We start from the raw sequence: 26,578 nt of genomic DNA, 5'->3' as shown, positions 1-26,578 counted from the left end.
TATTTTTATATTTCAAATAAACATTATTATGAATTTAATTACTACATCTTTAAGTTTTATACAAAATGAATATTATAAAAATATTTTATATTTTTAATTATTTGTTGGTTGTCAATTTCTTAACGCCACATTTGTGTAATAATAATTTTAATTTTTTGAAAAACTTAAATTCAAATGTAGAAGTTCATTCAAAGTCTAAGGAAAAAAAAAGAAAAAAATTAATTTTGTTTTCATTTATAGCTACAGCATTAGCAGTATCTATTGCATCTTCATTGGGAATACACTTTTATTTATGGAAAAAAAGAAAAGGTAAACCTTTATCTGATTTGCAATATGACATCTCAGAAAGTAAGAGGGAAATTCCTCCATCTGTTTGGGATAACAAACATTTGGGAAAAGTAGCAGTTGATGTTTTAGATGAAGCAATAGAAAGAGGAGAGCTTGATGTGAAAAAAGCTCTTCAGGAAGGAATATTAGATGAAAATTTGGCATGTCCGTCTCTTGAATCCATAAAAAAGTATATAAGAGAAGGTGCAGAAGATAGATTCTTGAAACTTACTAAATCACAAATGGAGGAAATAGAAAATATGGCACATTATTGCTTATATAATATCAAATTTATATCGCTTCCTAAACAAATTAGAGAACTAAGTATGGTTCCTGAACCTGAATAAAGAAGGTGAAACAATACGACTGATAAATGAAGATGCATAATTATAAGAAGAACAATATTTTCTTTTTTTAATAAAATTTGTCTATTTTTAATTTTCTATGTTGAGGATGAAGATTGAAGATTATAAGTATGTGTTTTTTAATTATGGTAAAATGAATAATAAAAGAAATTGTCTTTATTTTAAGTTAAGAATATATATATGTATTTCTAATAGCATTTTTTATAAAATATACTTAAATTATATTTTTCTATGTTTTTGTTATTATTCTACATTCACATTTTTATTTTAAATAATACACATTTAATATGTTGATTCCTCATTTGTTATCATTTTTTCTTTATTTTATAAGTGTTATAGTGGCATTGTTAGCTCATTAGGTACATTGACTTAAAACTCTTTTTAAATTTTCTCATTTTATTTTTTGATTTTTCATTATATCTCAAGACCTTAACTTTTATCATTATCACTTTTTTTTTCTTTTTTAAACAGTTATGAAGCATTTGAAAACATTTTAATTTAATATATTTCATATGTAAAAATAAAATTTATGGTACTAATAAAAAAAAAAAATTAACATATAATTATCAAATATATATAGGAACCAAATAATACTACACATCATAGAATGGTTGAATTATATAAATTAATATGAAGGTTTTAATTTACTTCATTATATTAATATTTTTCAGGAGAAAAACATATTATGCTTTTACATAATGAATTTTAAAATATTTTTCCAAAATAATACTAATGAAAAAATAAAAATGAAATTTTGATATTATTACACCAATTATAACTTTGTTAAATTGTTAATTCTATTACATTTTAATAAATTAGAAAGTTAAATTTTATAATTATTTAAATATCATATTTATTTATATTTTTACCAACAACATATGTAAAACATTAAAAAGAATAAAAACAATAAGATATTTAACAAATATAAATGTTATACTTTAATATTTTCACTTTTCATCACATAAAAATAATTTTTAAATAAATTCATTAATTAAACACAGAAAAAAATTTATTCATTTCTTGAAAATAAACAATTCCAATATAATAAAGTTAAATTATTAGAAAAAAGTTAAATTTTTTAAAAGAAAATTTTTTAAATGAACTTTTTTTTTTTTTTTCCATTTAAAGTTAAATATATGGTTAATTGTTAAGTAAATATAAATGCTGTGTGTGCATACATATTTGTATTATGTTATACTTTTAACAGCATCTAAAAGATATGAGAAAAAATTAGCAACACTATTGTTACCGAATGATATTAATTTTGAATGTCATTGTATATATACTTATTCTGATGAATAATTAAAATGCAAAATCTAAAAGTTATATATTTTTTAATATATCATTATTATTATACCTGTCTCTTTTGTTTACGTTATTATTTCATACCGCACTGTTATCATAAAACCATCAAAGGAAGATGGAAATAAATTAAGCGTAAAAAAAATAATAGTTATAGAAAAATATATTTAATATTATATACTGAAATACATTTTAATCATATGATTATTTTTCTTTTTCTTTATTTTACCAAATAATATGAAAAATAAAATCTTCTAATTTTCATTTATTGACTCACAAATAATTAAATTTCCTACTTAACACTTTCATAGTAATTTAAAAAAAATATTTTAATTATTGCATCAACTCACTCCTTTTTTATACTACATGAAAATTCAATACTTTTAATAAAAATATTTTATTCTAATATTTTGATTCTACTTTTCTTACCAACTCAATATTTAGTTAACGTTGCAACGTAGAAAAAAGTCCCATTCAAGAAAAATTTCTTAAATCATTTATGTTATTTTGTAAATTTAAAAAAAAAAATATACATAAATAAAAATATATACATCATTAAAAAAATAATAAAATAAGTAAAAAATAATATGCATTGAAAATAAAAGACATTCAAAAAAAAAAAAAAAAAAAATACTTTTTTTTTTTTGTATTATTTATTAATTGCTTATTAATGACTTTACTAGTATCAAAAAAATTAATAAATGGCGTTAGAATAAACTTAATTTAATTAAAATTTTAAACTAAAAATTTTTATTTTTACTAATAAGCATTAAATGCTACTCATTAGTTTATTATTTTTTAAAATAATATATATGATACTCCAAAATATAATTTCTCTAATATTACATTTCAACTTAAAAACATACACTCTACATCAATCCACATATCATTATCAAAAAAAAAAAAATTTTTTTCTATTAAAGATTACATTTTTTTCTATCTTTTTAATAATAATAAAAAATATTATATAAAATTTCTTTTTTTTTTTTTAGTGTACATTTTGAATAGCTACTTTATGTGTTTATGGTTGCACATTGTCCACACAATTTAGGATTCACAAAATAAAATATTTTTATTCTATTTATTCATATAAATATTAGAAAAAAGATGTATATAATATTATTTATAGATCATTTAATAATATTTTTTCAATGGTTGGTGTTAACGAATAGCTAACGTATTTTTATTAATATCATATAGTAAAAATAAACCTGTGAATATAGAAGTTTTAATAGCTAATTTAATTAACCATATAAGTAATAATGAAATTATTAAAATAAATATTTTTAAAAATCATAAATTTTTTTAACATAAGTTATATTTTTTAGAATAAGTGTAACTCCAATATATATACAAGACACTTGCCATATGTAGTAAAAAAGTGAAGCAAAATAAATTGCATTAATATATATAATTTCAAAAAAATGAAATACACTAATGGTGTAATATTTAACGTTATAAATTAAAGATAAAATATTTTTAACTTTTTTATATTTCTTTAATATTTTATTAAAAAAGACAGTTAAAAAAAAATAATATGTATAATATTTTGAAAGTAGTTAACAACTCCCTATATAAATATGTCTCAACTAGAATAAAATGAAAAATATTTACTTTTATAATTTTTATTTCACGATAAAAAAATGATTTCCTTTTTTAGAGAAAATAATGTACTTTTTTCATTTGATTTGTAAATAATGAATTTAGCAATAAATTATTTTTATAATGTGCATAAAAATCTTAAATTATAATATTTTTATATATTAGATATTTTAATATTTATTTAATTTCCGCGTGTTGTAATAACGCTGTAGATAAAAAAATTATTAATTGGTTAATAATAGATATAATTAACCTTTTTGATATTCTAATATAACAAAAGTATTATGCAATGGAGTTTTCATTGCATGAAAAACATTTGAAAGATATATATCTTTAAAAGAATATCTAAGGATGTGCATAATATTAAAAAAAAAATTATATAGAAAAAGTCGATATTAACTTTTGAAAAAAGAAATTATCCTTCTTTAAAATTTTTTCTTTTACAAGGTTGTACTTTTTAGAAAAAAAAAAAATAAATATAATTGTTATTTTTTTTATTTTTTTGTGTGTAAATTATTTGATTTTTTAGAGATAATAGATGGTTATAAAATCATTAAGAGGCACAATTGAAAAAATAAGATATATAAAATTTTTTTTTATTTTATAAAATATATATAATTCTTTAAAGACTCAATAATTATATATGACAAGTGTCTCTATAATAAGCTATTAAATAAAGACGTCTATATATACTTTTTATTATCACATCTACTTAGAATACTGTAAAAGTATTTAAAAAGACTATTAATATATCATTTATTCATTAATTATTTATTTAAATTGTTTTATAATATCATGAAAAATAAAATTAATGTAGATCATTTAGAGAAGGTTTATTAATTTTATTTATCATATAATTAATTATTATAGATGAAGTATAGTTCTTATGTAATTATACAACATAAAATGAAGTAAATAGTTCATTTTATATATTGTTTGTAATCCTTTAATTAACACTATATTAATTATTTTTATTATTCTTAAAACATTAACTAATTTATAAAAGGATCATAATGTTTAGTAAAAACTTTTATTTTTATTAAAATTTGAATATTCCATATTTTCAGACATATAATTAAATAATATATATATATATATATATATATATACTATCTTTTCTATAAATTGATTATGGTTAATGATAATATTTTTCTTTTTTGTTATTAATAATTAATAAATTTTTCATGAAAAAAAAAAATATAGTTACCCACCTATAAATATATATATTATATCAATGAAAAAGAATTTTCACAAAAAAAAAAAAAAAAATAATCGTAAAGAATTTTTCGTTCTTGATAGAGAAATCTTTCTTTTGTGTAAAAGAAAAATTAAAGTAACATATTTCATGTAAATACAAGGACATATAATAAGTATATAAACAGAAAATATTTTTATTAAAGGTAATATATATATGCTCAAAATATTTATAGTACCTTACATAAAAACTATGTGTTAAAATTCATATATTTTAACATACTAAATATTTTAACAATATAAGTTCTAGATTCATTATAAAAATACTACTTATCTTAAAAAAGTAGTTGATATATCTAAAAAAATTATTTATAAAATTATTCGCTTTATATTTTATAGAATGCTTTGTAGTGTTTAATAATAATTTAGATAATGAATAAATATTATATTTATAGGATAATAAAATTAGACTTTTGAATCCATTACAAAATTATATGAAATGAAACTTATCATATATAAAGTCAATAAACTTCTTTATGTATGTTAATTAATTTTAAGAAGTTATATAAGCAATTTCAATAATGCATACACAATTGATTAGTAAAGAGTATTATAGATATATTTTTAATTGTAATAAAAATGAATATAAAATAGATAATCTTTTAGATGTACATACATGATTTTCGAATAAAATAAGTACATTTAAATGAGTAAAATATAAAAATTTAAAAAAATGTGCACACTAGATAAATAAGTATTCTACATCACATATTTTGATATGTGAATAATAATTTTTTTATTTTTTTTTTGTTACTTATTAAGAAATATATTTTTTTTAATTTTTTTTTTTTTTTTTTAAAAATGATTAACTGATTTTTGCATAATGTATAGTGTGATGTGAAATTCCTTATTATTGAGCATAATGTTAATTGAACAATGTATACGTTCATTCATTTGTGAATTAAAAAATAAAGTTGACATTAAGGGTTAAATTATTTAAAAATTATATAAATATAAAAAATTTTATTTAAAAAATTAAAAAGATTTTGTGTTAATTTATGTAGTATAATTTACAAGGGATTAATTATTATTTATAGTAATTAATATTACAACAAATAAAACAATTAGAGGGTTCTCTAAATGCTCTTTATTAACTTGGGTATTCAAAGCACTACAAAAGACTTTGAATGTCCAATTAATAAATCATTAATATATCAAAGAATAAATAACCTGTCTAGTTAAAGTTGTTGAATTTAACAAAAATTTTTATGGTCCATTAAAGGAAATAGAATAAAGAAATAAAATAATTTTCTATTTTTTTTTATATATAGTTTTTTTATTAACACAATGATTTATAAAAATTATATTTTATTTAGTGTAACGAATTCAAAATTAAAAAAAAATTGAAACTTTCTTTTTATTAAGCACTTATATAAGCTAAAAATGTTAGACTTATAAAAAAAAAATATCTTTATAAAATAAATAGTATCTTATTAATAAATAAATTATTTAACATTTTTATTTTTTACAATACATAAATCTTCTACTACTAAGTTCATTAATTATTAAAAGATTAAAAAAAGAAATTTCCTTTTTTTTTCAACATTTGATCATTAAAAAGTATTAATACTTTTGAGTAAATAAAGTGATAGAATAATTTAAAAAGAATTAAATGCACAAGCTAAGTATTTAAGAAAATTCCTTAATAACTTAGGTTAAAATTTGACTATATAGATATTTATATTAATAAAAAAAAAGCATTTTTTTTTGTGGGATCACATTTATCTACAATTTTATTTTGTTTATTTTCTTTGAAGTTATTTATCTAATTAATTAATTTATAATTTTAAATTAATTACATTACAAATGATGGGAATTAATTTTTGATGGATGATTGCCCTCTTTTTGGATGGGAATTTTCTTTATAAAGATTTATAAATTTTTACATAGTAAATTACTTTAGATATAGTCAAGGGATTTTATAATGAATATTTAATTATTAATAAGAATGAGGATTAATTTATATTAAATTATATAAATATTTTTTATAGTATATTTAGAATCATATAAGAATTTTAAATATTTTTAAGGAATTGTATATTTCTTTTGAATTAAACTATTTATTTCATGCTATATGTAATAATTATATAAAATTTCTTATTTATTAAAAAATATTTTTAGTAATAAACAAAAATAATAAAGTGTGAATCTACTTTGCATTCTCCTTATTAAATTTCTTATTCATTACTTGATTAATTACACATTCAGAAATTTGTATAGTTCTTTGCATAGTTAATAAAGATCATACAGAAAAATCTCTATTTATTTTGTTTATTATAGAATAAATTATGTTAAATTAATTTAACTTCGAATAATTTATCACTTAATTTATACTTAGTTATTTATTTTTAACTTAACACATAATCTATGAAATTAAAATAATACATAGCTTAGTGAATTTCTAACATACATACACTATACATTATTATCATAAAAATAAAAATTAAATTTTTTCTCCCTAGATTCAAAAAAAAAAAAAAAAATAAAAATAAACAATATAAAATTATTATTAACGTACACATATATTTGTATAATTTTTTTTTTACGTGTATATGAAAAAACACATAGTGTAGTGTATGTATTTTAGTATACATATTTTATAAAATTTGTATACTTTAGTCTAATGTATGCATTTTGTTATGAATATTTTTGTTGCATATCTTAAATAAACAAATGAAATTTTATCTATTTTACATTCATACTTATTGCAATCAAATATAGGTTTGTTAAACTATATAATGGAAGTATTGTACAAAAGTCTTTGAATAAACGTCTAAAAAATCAGATATTCGAGAGGTTTAAATTTTTTTCTAGCTATGGAATAAAAAAAAAAATATCTTAACTATTATTATTATTATTTTTTTTGGATTTTATTTTTAATTTTTGATTTTTAATTTGGTTAAACCTTTTTAAGAAACAATGATTTTTTCTTTTTGTTAAGTAATGTGAAATTATTAAGAAATATTTAAATTGGAAAATTTATGGAGTTAATTTTTTTTAGAGAAAAACTTATTTCTTTAAAAAATTTTATATATAATGAATATTTTGAAATATGATAAAGGATAAAAATATTGCAATTGAACATTTTATATCAAAGATATTTCATATTTATGTTTTATAAAGATATAACTTGGATGGAATAACTTTCTTAAATATATCATGTTTAATTTTAGTAGCTAATAAATAACACTATTCACATATATAAATTTATAATAAAAAGAAATAGGATGTAACTTAAAGTTGTTCATATATTGTATACGTAAAAAATATACACACTAAGGTGTCTATTTTAAAATATGTGTACTACAACAATATATCACAATACATACATTAATATATATACTAATTAAAAAAAAATATATATTTATATTTTTTATTTATGTAGATATGAAAAAAAAAAAAAATTAACTTGTTTTTTTTTTTTTTTTTTTTTGAGGATATTAACATAATTATGAGGGATAAATAGCAAGTTATTATTAAAAAATATATTAGCATGAAACTATATTTTAAAAACTTTTTTAAATGAAATATAACTTTTTCTTTCAAGTTACCAACATAAGTGCTTTCTTAATGACATATGAAGATGAATATAAATTATTCATATTTTTCCTATTATACAATGATAATACAAAATTATTTATACCTTCATCATGAAGTAAAAGTAGTAGTAACAGATTTAAAGAGACTATAAGCATATAAAAGTATTGGAAAAAAAGAAAGAAAAAATTACTTTTTATGTTATATATACTTGAGTCGAACATTTTGCATCTGATTATTTTATATTTTGCAACATTCAGAATAAACAAATAGTTTACAATTAACCTATATCGCATGCACTCTGATTATGCATTAATCTATTAAATTTTCTTTTTACTTCTATTCTTATAGAATAAATTATTTAATTTTTATGGAAAAATGTTAAAAAAAAAAAGTTACAAATACAGTATTTATGAAATAAAAAACTTAAAAAAATTAAGTAAAAATAAATAGTTCTTTTAAATAGTGTATATTATTTAAAAAAAAAGTAAACACAATAATTAATATAAAAATATCAGTTACATTTGAAAAAAAGGCAGAAATACTATTTTAAAAAAATTCTTTATTTTTTTTTGTGCGATCTCTGTATGTTACTTATAATAATTATGCTTATATAAAAAAAAATAAATTCATATAACTCCTTCAGTTATATTTATATAATATTCTGCATTAACTCAAGAAAGTAAATTATTAGATCTAAAAAGGTAAATAAATATATTAAATTTTTTCATTAATATAAATATCCTCATGTTGGTTTTTAAAATTTGTTCAAACTTAAAAAATGTTTTGACCTAAAAATGTAACAATTTATATATAATTATATAAATAACTTAAAAAATAAGAAAAATTTTCTTTATTTTTTTTCGTGTAAAATGTAAAGAGCAAAATTCTAATTAAGGGTAAAAGTTTGTTAAATATTAAAATAAAAATTAAATTCAATTAATTATATAAGAAAGAATAATTTTAACAATTTTAGCTTATTAACTATTTATAATAAAATAGAAATTTTATATATTTAAATTGAACATGTATAGATTATTCTTTTTATTTTTACAATTTTTTGTGTTAACTAACATATGCATTTCAGAAGATCAAATACACAAAGAAATTTTAGATTTGTAATTAAAAATAGCTATAATTTTTTAGATATTTTGACATGTTTTTTTTATTATATATAATATTTTTTTTTTTGTTTGCAGATATGACTCTTTAATTATTAATGGTTATGAGAAATCCAATTTATTGGATAAAAGATCAGAAATAGAAGATCATGATGAATTTTATAAGGAATTAAATCCTTCTTTTAACTTGGAAAATTCATCTAATAACTCTCAAATACCTGTTGTTGATTCATTTTTAGAAAGGTATATTTTTTGTGTATTATTTTAAATTCTTTATTTTTTTAATTAAAATTGTATAACACAATTTATTTTTAGTATTTACTTAGATATTAGCCATAACGATGGACAGGAAAATTACAAAGCTTCAATGGAAAAAAATTCTCAGGAAAATGTAGAAGATCTAATAGATGGAAATATTTTTAATAAAAAAAAAGATACAAATGTAGAAAATTTATCACATGAAAGTAATAAAGATACTCCAGGTTGTAGTAGTACTTCAAGAAGTGTTATGTATGAATTCAAAAATTTTTAATTTTGTATTAGAATTTTAATATTTTTTATTTAAATTAAATATTTTACATATATTTGTATATCTTTTTACTTTTAGTTATGATACATATATCGATTATGAACGATCAAATATGAGTCCAAATAAAATGCTAATTGAAAAATGCCTTACAAGTCAAATATGTGATGATAAAACTTTCAATCAAAAAGAAAATGATATAAATAAGGAATTTTTCTTGGACAATTTTTCTTTTGATTTATTTACAAATAAGTAAATATTTTAACTTACAAATCATTTTGATTTAAATATTTTACTTATACATATAATTTTTTTTATTTTTAGTTATGATATAAATAATGCAAATGATGGTGAAATTATGAGATCTCCAGGAGATTTACAAGATATACAAAATGAATTATCTGATGACTTGAAAGATATTAATCTTAATTTCCTAGAACCTATTGAGGGATTAAAAGATTCCCTAGATTCACTTATTAATCGGTATTTATTTACTTTTTTATTATTTAAATATATTACTACATAATTTATATTACTTAATTACAAACTTTTTATTAATGTACTCTTTTTTTATTTTTAGTTATGTATTAGACAATTCCAATGACATACAACCAGAAATGAGCAATTCAATGGAGGAAATAGAAAGTAACGAAGCATTTGAAGCAAATTGCAGTAATGAAGAGGATATTAATAAAAAAGATGAAAATACTTCAACTTGTTTAATTAATAAATCAGCAACAGACATATATAAATATTCTGATCTTAAACAATTTGTCCACATATTTTCCCATGATTCTTTTAAAAATGAATTTAGTTATATTTCAAATGAAGTAATTCCACGTTCTGAGAATATATTGAGTTCTATAAAAATAGATTATAATGACATTACTAAAGAATTTAATAAAAAAATACAATCACTTAAGTTACTTATAAATGAGGAAATAGAAAAAATAGATTTTAATATTTTGCTGCAAATGGAAAAAAAACATAATAATTTTCCTGACATAATAGATAAAAAATTACTAGATAGTTATGATAAATATTTATTATTTAAAGGCAATACATATTATTCAATTAATAAAAAAGTAGAACTAGTTAATATTATAAAGAGTTCTTCAGAATTTTATCAAAAACTATTAGAACAACTTATAATTTCAGAAAAAACTATTTTTAGTTTAAAAAAAACTATAGATAATATGAATTCTATTGATATTTTTTCTTGTGATTCAGTGTTTTTAGAAGAAAGAAACTCAAATTCTATTATGGAAGTTTTTAAAAATACGAATAATTTAATAACCTCTATTGAATCATCAATTAAAAATGGATTTATATATAAAAAAAAAACAATGATAGATAATATTCAAAGTTCTTTATCTAAAATTAACGTTAAATTGAATAGATCTTTATATGCACATTCATATACGTTCTTAAGATATCTTAATATGATGAATTTTTCAAAAAAAGACAATGATATATTAATAGAACATATTTTTTACTTCCTTAATGGAGAAAATAAAATGTACGTAAAATTTATAGAAAACATTATGGATAAACATAATAATAAAAGTTCTGTAAAAATGACGCATGATTTGTTACTAATACAAATAAAACACTTTTCAGAAATGCGTGATCACACTTTTTCACTTTTTAATTTAAATACTACTGATTTAAAAAGAATTACAGTGGATTCCGAAACATTAAGAGAATTGAGACATATTTTAATAAAAACAGAAAAACTATTTGGAATAGCAATTCTTAAAAGAGAAGTAGGAAATATTATATCTGTATTAAATTCTCTGAAAAAAATGAATTTTTCTAGACAGAAAAGTATCTCACGGAAAACAAATAAAATATTAAGTGCAAAAATGAAATTAACTTTATTAACGCAATTGAACAATCTTAAAAATATTCTTAAAAAAGTCAAATTAAATATAAAATCTATTTATTCTTTAAATAATGTAAAATTACAAATATTAGATATACACTCTAAAGTATTACGGAAACTAAATCAGTTAACCAAAATTGTAAGTGGCATTAAGATGATTGAACATTCACTTGATGAAACAAATTTTAATTTAAAGTTTTTTAATGGAAACAAGAGTCATAAATCATATATTATATTGTCTTCATTATATTATATGAAAAAAGCTATAGACATATGTAATAAATAAGAGATTCAGCAAAGTTGTATTATATATATATATATATATATATATATATATATATATATATATATATATATATATGGAAATAAGAATACCTTCTATATAAATATTTTTTGCAAAATATAGGTATATATGTTAATTTTTATATAAAAATATTTTGAAGAATATTTATTGTCTAAGATTATAAAAAAGATAATCGTTTTTATTTTTTTTTAATGTTAAATATATATGAGATTGATATTACATACTATTGATTAAATATGAAGAGTTAAAATTTTTAATGAACTTTCATAAAAAAAAAGAATAAAATAAAATAACGTTGAATTATTACATTTGCAAAAATTATTTTTTGATAATTAATTCCTTTACATATGAAAACATTATTTAAAAGACTTTCTATTAAAAAATAGACAATTTTAATATCTTTCTATAAATATATACCGTGAACAAAATAAAATTTACTTAGAATAATTTTTTAAAATTATAGATTCATGTTTCTGATATGTAGCATTATGACTAAATATTACTAATGAATTTTAGTGGAGTATATCATGGTTTACGTGAAAATTATAAAAAAAAAAATAAGCAAAAGTTTAATATATATACTTAAGATATAAAAGATAACAAAAGATATCATAAATATCTTATAAAATAATAAATATAAAAATGTAAACATAATTAAAAGTTAGCTGTACATACATCATAAATGAGATAATATTTCAATTAACTATAGAAAAAATTGTTCTATATTCTTATGTATAAACAAAATTTTAATTTATTTTTTTAGTTGTAACATAATTTTTGTTAATTATATTTTTTGCAATTTTAAAACGGTAAAAAATTAGGTAATATTATGTTTATCCTAAAAAAAATTCTAAAGAGAATTTTCATAAAATAAATGAGAAATATTCAAAAAAATTTAAGAATTTATTTACGAAAATTATTAATTGTTATAGGATTTTATATTACGAACAATCAATTGTTTTTATAAAAACAACGTATTACGCCTTAATAAGGTTAAGTGATATTTTTATAAAAACTTTTACATGTCTGATAAATTAGTGTGTGTATTAAGAATAAATAAAATATTAATTAAACATATTATACGAGTTATAAACATTATATATAAGTTATTTATTTCATTATATATATAATAATTACACAAAATTATGTCTTGAAAAAGTATATACATAATAAATAAAATTATTAGGTACCACTAGCAAAATATTTATTAATTTGTTTTCTCTATGTAACATTTTTTGAATAGTCAATAAATAAATTACTAAAATTACTTATTAGTAGTTATAGAAAAAAAAAATAATTATATTTTAATTTTTTTTTTTTTTTTTTATCCCTTTATAATCGTAATGAAGATTAAAAAAATAAAAATTAAAGTAAAAATAATATAAATTAAAATTTTAATCTCACAGTGGATAATAAAAGGTATTATTAACGTTTTTGAGAAGAATAAAAAATAATAGCTGTATATAAAATAAACAGTTTGATATTCGAGCACTTTATCTACTAGTTGATTATTCATTTGGTTTTCATAAATGCTAAATAGATTAATAGAGAATATAAAATAGTACCTTTTTACTTTCTTAATTACAAAATAACCTACATTATAAAAAAAAAAAAAAAAAGCCTATAGCGCCATAAATATTTAAAAAAATAATTGCCATTTTTCACATAAAATATAAGTTAATGATATTATATTTATTAACTGGTGAATAAAAGATATAATTTATTTATTTGAAATTTTCATATGATAAAAAATTACGTATAAAAGTTTCTAGCACATGTAAGATATTCTAAAAGTAAACTCTTAAAGATGTGCATAATAGATATGTTTGTAAAAACACTTAAAGATATATATAGTAAGATAACTATATTAAAATATATTTGTATATATATATATATATATATATAATAATTTCTGAAAAAATGAATAAAAACATGTGATTACTAACTTTAAAAAAAAGACATTATTTCTTTATTTTTATATAACGTTGAAGTTTTAATGATTTAAGTTTAAAAATACAACAAACAACAGTTAATAATAAAAGACAAATGAATATATGATTAACAAAAAAAATAAGATAAAAATTAAATATACATACCTTATACAGTTTAATTTTATAAAAAATATATAATTACCCATAATAATTATTTTTATAAGAAGTTTAAATTTCTCTTGGTCTTCTTTATTAGTTTAGATATTTAAAATACTACAAATGTATTAAAATGGTCAATAAATAATTTTAAAATTATAAAATTAAAAATTTTTAAATCTAAATTATATGTTTTTATTTATTTTATTTCTAATTATCCTTTGAATATTTTTATACTTTTTTTAAAGGATTAAAAGAAGAAAAAAGTTTTGTTTTGTTTTAAACATATTAACTAAAAATGTAAGAAATAATATTATTGAGAAATTATCAATGATTTTTCCCTATTGTTTTTTGTTTATATTCTTCATATATTATTAACGTGGAATTATCATTAATTGCAATTACTTGAAAATTTTTTTTTCTCAACGTTTAAACTCTTTTTAAGGTCAAGTATTTGATTTAATATAACTTTTTAAACACATTATTAGCATATAAATCGTTTATAATATAAACTTAATTATAGAGATTGAATTTCCATAAGAAAAAAAAGAACTTCATAGGAAAATTTATAGAAAATTCAAATGAATTTGTCTTCACAATGACCATTTTTTTAGTTTCATTTGTTTATATAGTTTATTATTTTTTAATTACATATATAATGTTTATTTCAGTATTTTTTATTATTGTTATTTTTTTTTTAATTTAAGTAATAATCATTAAAGAATATTATATACCTTTTTAATCTTTCAATATAATGAAATAAAATATAGCTAAAAGTTAAGTTGTAAACGTTAGTCATTTTGCCTTTAAATGGTATTATTGACATATTTTAAATAATATTTAAAAAAATAATGTAAAAATATTTTTATTTATATGTAATACATATGGGGGAAAAAAATTTCCATAGCTAAACATATATACAAAAAAAAAAAAAAAAAAAGAAAAAAATATTTACTTTTTAAACTAAAATATATATACTAAAAATATATATATATATATATATATATATATATATATATATATATATATATATATATATCGTTTTTTTTTTTTGTGAATTTACAATGAAAAGAAACAAACATGTATTTTATATTTTTTTTTGTTTGATACATGACTATAATTTAAAAAAAAAAAAATAATGCATAAATAAATTATTTTTTTTTTTAATTTTTTTTATGAAAATAGTGTGTATATATTTTTTGTAAAAAATTAAAAATATAATGTTAAATATTTCATTTATAGAGCATTTTGTAAATTAGGTTAAATAATTAAGTTAAAAATTAATATTGATTAACAAAAAAATAATTTTTATAATAATTTATTATATTTTAAATTGAGTTTTCTTTACGTTTCTTTATTAATTTGTATATTCAATATTATCAAAGTCATTAAACGAGCCATTAATTAATAATTATGAAAAGGAATACACAAAGCATATGGAGAAAAATTTTTTTTTTTATAATTTTTTTATTGTTAGAATTTATAAATGATTGGTGAAAGAGAGAAATAAAATTTTCATGAAGTTCAATTTTTGATCATTTTTTATTTATATTTTTTTATAAGACATATGCAAATATTGAATATTTATATTTTAATAAGATTAAATAATAATTTTGTTAAACAATATGAACGTTTCTATAATATTTTAAGATGTTAAGAGTATCAAAATATTTGTTTAATACAAAATTAATTAAAAGATATTTAAATTGAATATAAAATTAAGTTATCTATCAAAATTATATAAAAATCATTTTTTATCTATAGTAAATAATTTTATAAAAATACTATCTCAAGAAGCCACTTTTCATGCTTTATATTAATTTGTTGTTCAACATTTTATAAAATTTTTGAGAAAGTAATTAATAAATTAAGTAGACACTATTATAGTTTTAATGTTATTTTACTTTTTACTATTGGTCATTTAATAACATTATCGATTATTATGGTTAATAATACACAAATTAAATATAGGTAAATGTTTAATTACGTGTGTATGATATTCAATTATATAGGTATAATTTTTTTATAAGAAATATTTTATTAAAGTGAATAATGCTCCTGTGTATCAAGGAGAAATTTTTTTTCTCAATATTTTTTTTATAAGTATATGCTTTTTGGAAACAAATATTTGATTAATATTACAAAATTATGTTTAATAAATCATAATTATTTTTTATAACAAGGATTTAAGTGAAAATGTATGTTAAGTATTTTATAAACTTTTTTTAAGTTTTTTTTAATGAATTATATAAACCTTTCTTTAATAATTAGAATTTAAAATAATAGTAAAATAAAGTTTAAAATGTATTTCATTATTGTATTGTAAATGTTATTTGAAATAAAATTACTATTTCATATCCAGTATTTTAATTACTTCCCATATATATATCCTTTTTTATAAGAAATTTTATAATTAGTAAATAAAATAGAATTTGTTTGATATTCTCTTTATTATTTTTATTGTTTAATACTTAAAGTAATTAAATAATTAATTAATAATTCAACAGGAAATGTATATTGTATTATCAAATGTTTGTAAATATTATTTTAGTTTTCATAAAAGGAAATAATAGTTTTTGTTAAAAAATAGGAGTTCTGTTATAAACTCTTGATATATTAAGAATAATAAAATATCTATTTAACGCAAAATTAAAAAACAATAAATTTTATATGACATAAATTACTTATTTCATCTTACATAGTACACCCTTATAAGGTTTATATATTATATATAAAATTTTTAATAATAAATAAAATTAGTGGAAAATTTTTTTAATACTTTTTGTTAATTTGACTATTCATAACATTACAAAAACATTAGAATGGGTAATTAATAAAACATGAATTGAAAAATAAACTCAGATTTTTTATTTTTTTTAAAGTGAATTCAATAAAACAACTAGCTTAATATATACAAAAAAAAAAAAAAAAATAATATGAATACTATTTTTTAGTTTTTTTATTTCCAAGATTTAATAATGTTATTATAATATATTAATTTTTTTAGAGATTATGCTCTTTTATTTATATTCATAAATAATTCTAATAATTAAAATAATCGTTTAAAAAATAGAAAAAACAATATAAATAATAAATACAATTGTATGAAATATAGAGATTTAAAAAATATAGAATATTGAGCTATTCGTATAATTATATAAATATAAAATTATAATTATTTCAAATGCTCTACTAAAATGAAAAAAGTTTTTTTCTTCTATAATGAAAGATGGAAAAAGTGTAAAATAGATGAAAAATAATGCAACTTCAATAATTATAATAATTGTTAAAATTACATTTACACTGATAATTATATACGTTCTTCAAAAATATAAAAGTAATAATGATGCAAATTATCTTATTATAGTGACGTTATGATTTATCTAATAAACCTGATTACAATGATGATAATGAATTGTATGTAATAAAATTATGAAATTTAAGTTAATCCTTATTATTACTAAGAAATAAAGCTGTTGAAATTTATGTCGAATTCATATAATTTCCTCATTATATAATAAAAAATTATGAAAATTATAGAAAATAAGAAAAAAAAAAAAAAAAAAGAAAATATTATATTTTAATCAAAAAATTATAAAATACTAATAAAACTTTATTATTATATATTATATAACATAAATATATTTTTTTTAACTTCTATTATATTTTAGCTTATTAGATTTATTTTAATTTTTATTTAGATGAAATTTTTCTTTCAAAAAAAAAAAAAAAAATGCTAGTTAAAAAAATAAAAATACTTAAAATAAAATTGGAAGGGTTAATTTATAAAATATTAAATTTGAAAATTGAAAAATATACCATAAATAAATTTAGAGGTAGGGAATATATTTTTAAATCATGTAAAATTTAATTCTTTTTCTTAATTTTTAATCTTTTGAAGAAATAAAATTTTTAATTTAACTAATAAAAAAAATCATAAAATAACACCTTTGTTTTTTATTTTTATTTATTTATGTTTTAAATATAAATTTTGTAATAAATTGTAAACATATAAGATTTTACATGAAGTTTATATAAATAATAATTCTGATTGTTCATTATTTTTGAAAAGATATGTATACTTCGAAATATTTGCAATTCATAATTTATTCATTGAAAATATATAACTTTATTTTTGCTTATACTTTATAAGTAACATATTTTAATAAATATATATATATATATATATATATATATATATATATATTAAAAGCTTTTGCATCTTCCTCAAATATATACAACATACATGTTTTTCTTAATAACATTTCATATTACATTAAATTAATACAATTTTTTTTATTTTCTATTTCCTTGGTTAAAATAATTGGTAATTAAATTAAAAAAACAAAAAAGGAAAAAATTAAAAAAATATCTTGCTTATAATATGGTTAACATAATTTATTTGTTATTATAATTATATTTTTTTACTTATATTAATTCTAGATATAGTTGTAATGAAAAAAAATTTTCGTTACAACTATTTTTAAGCCATATCTTTCTATAAAATATTTATAAATGCATGAATGAAAATGCAAAACATATAGATTATTGTATATAAAAAAAGGTTAAATTTTATATATTTTTAATTTCTATAATGAATTTTAATTTTTTTTTTTTTTAAAAGTATATTTTTTTTATAAAATGTTAAATTTGTTTTATATTTTATTATGAGGGGAAAAAAATAAACATTTTTGTTAATTATCAATTATTTTTTTTTTTAAATGTTTTTATTAGAACAATAAAAGGTATATATAAATAAAGTAGTTTAATTGTTCTAAGATAATATAAATTTTTTTTAATTTTTTCATGCAAGTAAAAAAATACTCTTAATAAAATAGAATTTTATTTTATAGAATTATAAATTTTTTTTTAATTTTGTCATGCAAATAAAAAGATATTTTTAATAAAATAAAAAACTAGATTATTCTATAGTAGTATTAATTTTTTTTTTTTTTTAATCTTTTCATGCAAATAAATATTTTTAATAAGATAGTCAACATATCTATAATAAAAAAAAATTTTTTTTTTTTTTTTAAATTTTTTCATGCAAATAGAAAAATATTTTTAATGAAATATAAAGTTAAATTATTTTATAATAATATAATATTTTTTTTTTATTTTAAAATTTTTTTATTTAAATAAAATATTATTAAATGAAATAGACAATTGAATTGTTTTTTAAAACATAAATATTCTTAATAAAGTGAAAATTTTTACAACTATATATATATATATATGTAACTATAAAAATACATTATCAATTTACATAATAATCATTGTAAGAAAGAACTATATTTATGTTTATTTTTTTTTTAATTAAATTACGATGAAAATTTTAAAGGTATTTTATTTTTTTAATTTATTACTAGTTATCAACTTGCTTGAATCATGTTTATCTAAAGTCCACACATCTAACTCTTCCAAAAATGATGAATTACAAAAGATTGATCATATACTTCAAGGAAGAGAAAAAAAAAAGAAAATAATTTTGATATCATGTTTAGTTACTGGGTTGGCACTTGCAATTGCCTCAGGTGTAGGAATAAGTCTCTATATAAAAAAAAAAAAAGGAAAGGAACAGAGAGAAATAGAAGAAGAAAAACGAGATGAACATCCAGAATATCAAGAAGATGAACATTGGGTAAAACCAAAGAAACCAAGAGAATCGGATTTACCTAAAAAAAAAGATGATTTATCAAAATATAAACACTTAAATGAATTTTACATTTTTTTGCATGAAATACAAGATGAAAATATTGAGAAACTTAATAAATCTTCTCTTTTTGTAAAAGAGAATATGATAACAAGAGAATTTGCAGAACTTACAGTTGAAAGAGAGGCAAAGCAACGAGGTTTAATTTTGTCCGAAGCAGATAAGGAAAAAGCAATCAGTTCGTTCAGAAAGGTAATGTATTTAACATATAGAGATTATATAAAAAGCCATATGAGATAAAATGGGGTTATTTGGTTTTTTTATATACATAAAATTATGATGCCTAGTTAGTTAATAAAGGATATTACTTTTTATAATATAATAGTTAATAAATTGTAAATAAAATAAAAAATTAGCTATAAACGTTGATATTTTAGAAAATTAATTTAAATTGATAATTTAAAGAAGAAATAATGGTAGGTCACTGAATTCATGAAGAAGAAAAATTTTAATTTCTTTTATTTATGTTATACCTTTCTTTTTATTAATATTTCGTTTAATATTCAAAGAAAAAAAAAAAAAAAATAAGGATTTATTTTTTCCTTTTTTTTTTTTTTTTTGGCTATTGAAAAATGAACTAAAAGAGCTTTTATTTTTAATTTTTAATTGAAGAATTTCTAAAAGTGGCATTAACAATTTTTAATAGAAATTTGTTATTTTATATATAAATATTAATATAAGGAGAATTACAGATTTTTAATACAAATATTTAAGATTAAACAAAAATAATTATAAATTTTTATTGAATTAAATAAATGCATATTACAAAGTACTACATGAAGAATAATACAGACATTAACATACTTTTATTTAAAAAATTATAGATTCTGAATGAAATTAACTATTTATTTTATGTTATTCAATTATATAAAGTATATTTATATATAAAATAATATTTGCAATAGATAAAAATCGCTGACACCACTATATATGCTCTTTATTAATTTTTTATTGAATATTTTATCGAAGTACATGAACATTTATTTAACAAATTAATAGTATAATATGTAAATTCAATTAAATACATGGACCATTTGCAAAAATACGCATAAACAGATAATATCTTAGTTTTGTTAGTAAAAATATTATATACTTTTTTAAATACTTAAAGTGGTAATATAATGCAAAGAGTTAGGTACTTTTTAGGGATATTTAAGAAAATATCTTAATAATATAGTTTAAAAATATTATCATACTGATATTAATACTTATATAAATGTTATTTTTTTTTGAAAGAATTTTATTTGCTTTTTTTATTAGTTGTATATGTTAAAACAGTCTTTTATTTTTTTTTTTTTTTATTGTGTTATATTTGTTAAGAATAGTATTTTATTTGCTTTTTATTTTATCTAGTTTTTAATAAATTAACTGAGAAATAATTAATTTTTGATATAAAATGTTATAAAAGTTAATATTTATTTTATTAGAAAATTACAAATTTTTAGAAAATATAAATTATTTTACATATAATTAAAGGTTTTTATATTGATAATTTAGATGTTAATAAGAATACGAAGAATTTTTTATTAAATAAATTTCTCAATAAAATAATTTATGCATTAAGAATAAAAAAAATATAGAAGATATTCTTATTTAAGAATAATAAATATTAAATAAAACAAATTCTTTATTTCATATTATATGATTTAATTACATAAAATTTACTTAATTATTTGAATTAACGTTTGAATTTAAGTACTCATTACAAAGATATTTAGATAATAAATAAAATTATAACACTATACATATTTATTAATTTGACTGTTTAATATTCTACAAAAGATTTGAACAGATAATTAACAAATCATAGCTAAAAATAAAAATATTTTACCTGATAAATTATTTTTTTATTAAAAATTGTTAATAAAAAAGTATAAAAAGAGAAATATTTGAGTTGTACTGTAATTAGAAAAAAAAAAATATATCAAGGAAAAATATTAATATTAGATATAATTCATTCTGAACAATAAATATTAATACTAAACTTTTGAAATTTTAATAATATAAAATAGAACATAGCTAAAAGTTGATCGTTTGTGTATGTAAGAAAATTGAGAAAATACATGCATTAAAATGAACTTCCTAAAATATATGCATTTAAATAAATATTTTATTCATATTAAAAACAATAAAAAAAAATATATATATATATATATATATTTATATATATTTAATTTTTTTTTGTTTACACTTGAGATATATTTTTTTTTGTGAATGATGAAATGACAAGCGATAAAAAGTAATAATATATTTTGAGTAATTAATTAATTGTAAAAACATTATAAACATAGTAATAAATTTTTCATGATATTAAAATGTTAAATAGTTATTTAACATATAATTAATTTAAGGATTCTCAGTATAAAACCAAATAAGTTATTTCATATTATGTAGTTAAATATAATAAGAAATTCATAATTATTGATAGTAAATGATATTATAATAGATAAAGTAATAGAAATTCCATATATATTCTTTATTAATTTGACTGTTTAAATTACTATAAAAATATCTGAGAAGCCAATTAATTAATCATATCTTTAATTTCATAAAATGGTTATTATAAGTTATATAAGTACTATATGTAGAAGTTTACATAAATTAGTTGAACATTTAACAAATTTATGCTATAATATCATTATAAAAATATTAATTACAAAATAAACACAGTAAAAAATTCTCTCCTTGATTTTTAACAAGATTTATCCATTCCTTTATATATATCGAAAAAGTAAAATGATTATCTAATTGGTAAAAGTGATAGTAATTGAATATACTCTGGAACAATTCCATTGAATTAGCAGTGTATCATAATTAATAAAGTAATGAAACAATATAGTTAAATATATTAATATATTTATATTTGACTAGTTATATGAGTATAATATATATAGGAACACTGATATTATAAAGATTAAAGTGTCTTATGTACCACCTGGTTTACATAAAAAATTTGTAGAAATTTATTTTAAATGTTCCTAATTTTTTTTAACAAGGTAAAAATGTATGATTTATATAAGGTTGGTATATATAATATACTGCAATCCTTACCACAAGTTTATTCACAAGAGAAAGTGACATAACTTTGAATAAAGATATAACTAATAACTTGTAATTAAAAATTAAATTAATAATATATTAATTACTTGCTTAAATATCAATGAAGTATTATAGTTAATAAGAAATATCATCAACTCCTTTGAATTGCTCATACAATGAATCGCAACAGAGAAGTTTAATTATTTATATAAGATATTTAAAAGAATATATTTAAAAAAAAAGGAAGAAAAAATTCTTCTTGTGTTTATTAAAGAGATTTTTTTTCTGTGTGCTTAGAAAATTTTTTTTTTTTTATTTTTAAAAATTGTTATTATTAATTTTTTATAATGAGGGATAGTGTTATGTATTATGGAAAAAATTATAATATTTGGGGTTAATTATAATTTTATTATTCGTAATGTATTAATAATTGCTCTTTGAAAATTTATGTTAAGTATTTTTTGTATTTTTTTTATATAAGTACAGAAAATTTTATTGAATTATATAGATTTTTCTTTAATTAAGTAATATCTAAAATAATAATAAAATATTAATATATATTTTATTGGTAGATTATATAAATTGTATGAAATAATTACATTATTTCACAGTAATTTTTTTCTTAACTTAGGAGATGTATATATATATTTTTACAAATAAAGGTTATTTTGTAATTAAGCAAATTATTAGAGATTACTATAAATCCTTTTCATTAATTTGAATATTTGACAATCTGAAGAGGTCATTAAATCATCAACTAATAAATCATATATTGAACATTCAAATTAATATAGATAGATATCTATTAATTTTATTTATTGCAAAATTAGTAAGTAATATATAATATTTACTTTATTGTACTACATAATATAGAATAATTAGATTATTTTATATGATATTCACAATATTTTAATTGAAAAGAATATTAGTTCACCACTTTATTATGCTTAATACATTATCCAGTTTATATTATTTATATATTTTGATAAAATCCTTATATATATTAAAACATAAATATTTAATATCTACAAATATTTGATAATATGAAAACTTTATATTTTATAAAAAAATTAATTCTTGTAAATGTTCATATTTCTATTATAACTAATCATTTATCAATTAATTCTGCTATCAATAAAAAATTATTATTGTCGTTCCATATATATATATATATATATATATATATATATATATAATAGCGTTTAAAAAATAAATAAAAATGTGATTCAAAAGAAAAATAAAATAAAGTTTTAATGTGTATCCTAAAAAGTGTTGATCAATAATTAGTATTATGGATCTATTTTTAATTAAAATAAGAATGAATATAAAAATAATTAAATTATCATTTGTGCATATGATGTAATGGTCAATAAAAGAGTTCATTAACCTTTTTAAGAATTTTTATAATGATAGTGGCTTATTTTAAATAATTATCTATGTATGCAAGATAGTTAATAGACATGTGTGGAGATACATATAAAGACATATGTAACAGTATTTTGTATACACAAAAAAACACAAATAATTTAACAAGAAAAACATATATCTCCTGAAATATATCAGAGCTATGCTTATAAAATATGCATGATAATAGTAATAATAAAATTATAAAAAAAACTAATTTTATATTTTTTTCTAAAAAAATAATTTTTATTTTCTTTTTTTCGTGGAATGTATAATGTAATAATTTTTTTTTAATAGTTTTATAAAACCTATTAAGAAATAGAATAAGAGCCATGGAATATAAAATAAATATGTTTAGTTTTTTGTAAATACATAATTATTTATGAGGTATATAATTATCTACTTAATTTAATGATAAATAAAGTAGAGTTTTCTCTGCATGCTCTTTATTTATTTGTCTATTCAAAATATGGTCTATAAATGGTATTATCAACATGTTCTAAATTATATTTAACAAATAGATTAAGTAAAATGTTTTATTTTGTTAATGGTAGGTATGAGAGAAAATTATGCACTTCTAAATGCGAACACTATAAAAGAAAAGTTCTTACATTAAAAGTATAATAAAAAAAAATATATATATACTATCTTATATTGTTTTTTTTTATATCAATTTAGAATCATAAAAATAATTATTTTTGTACTTTTTATTGTGTATTATAAATCCCACTTAATGAGAAATTTTTAATGTAAAAAAAAAAAAAAAAGTAATTTTTTTTTCTTTTGGAGGATGATATTGTATATATTTTTTTTTTAAAAATTTTATGAATGAAATGTTAAATATTATATTGTAGAGTAATGTGTAATTTAACTTAATAAATAATAGAGTTAATGTTTAATATTAAAATAAACAAATAATTTATGTAAGCATTTATTTTATTTTTAATAAATAAATAGAGTTTTCTCTACATATTCTTTATTAATTTTTTTTTTATTGTTCTATCAAAGTTATTAAATATGTAATTAATAAACCACTCATATAAATGAAAAAAAAAAAATGAAATGCTTACACTAAAAATATGAATACTGCATTACATTTTTTGGTAATTGAATGATAAATTTTTTGTGTTTTTTATTTAATTTTGTTTTTTTTTTTTTTTTTTTAAGGAATGTAATTTACTGAATGATGTTAATGTACACAGTAAATTCTAAAATATAAATTGATAAACTAATAAAAGTTATATAAATATTATAAATTTTATTATTCAATGAGTAAAATAAATAGAGATTTGTTTATATTATTTTTATTAACTTGACTATTAAAAATATTATAAAAGTCTTTGAATGGTCAATTAATAAATAAAGTACATAAATTTTATTGAATGAATAAAAATTTTTATTAATCTATATGAACGTTTTTATAAATTTTTAATGTATTAAGAATAATAAAATATATATTTAATATAGCATTAATTATAGGACTTTATATAGAATAAACTATTTATTTTTTCTAATATACTGACTCACTAATCATTTGTGTAATGATTTTGATAGATTGGGAAAACCAATTAACAAAAGGTTATGAAAAAAAAAAAAAACATACTTGTTTTATTAGAAATAAAATTATTTATTTTATAAACTTACTTTTTTTAATTAAAATAAATATTAATTTTATTATTTATTATTTAAGCTGATTCATACAATACACTATAAATGTAACATTTAACATTAAATTTTTTTAAAATTGTAATAAAAATAACCACATTGTTAGTTCCCAAAAAAAAATATATTTTTTTTTTTTGGATAAAATTTTTAAAAAGAAATAAAAATAAAAAAAAATAAAGCTATCATTTTTTTTTATTAAAAATCTCTTAATTTAGTATTATAAATTCCGCCAAAAGATATTAAGGTATATTTTTTTTTATAATTGTATGTATAAACACAAAAAAAAAAAAAAAAAAATGCAATTTATCTTTTTTTTTTATATATTTAGCACATCTTTTTTAGTATACTTATAATAAAAATATATTTTTTTTAAGTGTACATACATTTTATATACATACTTTTAATTAACACACTTAGATGTGCACATTTTCTTCGTATAATAGGTAT

General features: G+C 16.9%; 3 protein-coding genes across 3 annotated transcripts; all 3 read left to right on the top strand.

Moving 5' to 3' along the window:
* Positions 1-65: 65 nt before the first annotated feature.
* On the top strand, positions 66-674 carry ETRAMP (early transcribed membrane protein; the record flags this gene model as incomplete). The annotated part of the gene is made up of 1 exon (XM_028670490.1): positions 66-674. The coding sequence occupies one exon, from the start codon at positions 66-68 to the stop codon at positions 672-674; it is 609 nt and encodes a 202-aa protein (XP_028527237.1).
* A 9,201-nt stretch (positions 675-9,875) lies between these two features.
* Positions 9,876-12,205, top strand: PGAL8A_00180400 (hypothetical protein; the record flags this gene model as incomplete). The annotated part of the gene is made up of 4 exons (XM_028670489.1): positions 9,876-10,018; positions 10,116-10,286; positions 10,359-10,517; positions 10,615-12,205. The coding sequence occupies 4 exons, from the start codon at positions 9,876-9,878 to the stop codon at positions 12,203-12,205; spliced, it is 2,064 nt and encodes a 687-aa protein (XP_028527236.1).
* A 7,431-nt stretch (positions 12,206-19,636) lies between these two features.
* Positions 19,637-20,263, top strand: ETRAMP (early transcribed membrane protein; the record flags this gene model as incomplete). Its single annotated transcript, XM_028670487.1, has 1 exon — positions 19,637-20,263. The coding sequence occupies one exon, from the start codon at positions 19,637-19,639 to the stop codon at positions 20,261-20,263; it is 627 nt and encodes a 208-aa protein (XP_028527235.1).
* Positions 20,264-26,578: the final 6,315 nt, after the last annotated feature.

This window comes from Plasmodium gallinaceum (genome assembly GCF_900005855.1).
Source record: "Plasmodium gallinaceum strain 8A genome assembly, contig: PGAL8A_v1_68, whole genome shotgun sequence".
Lineage (NCBI taxonomy): Eukaryota > Apicomplexa > Aconoidasida > Haemosporida > Plasmodiidae > Plasmodium > Plasmodium gallinaceum.
The sequence above is the reverse complement of the archived record's forward strand: the minus strand, read 5'-3'. Positions and strand labels throughout refer to the sequence as shown.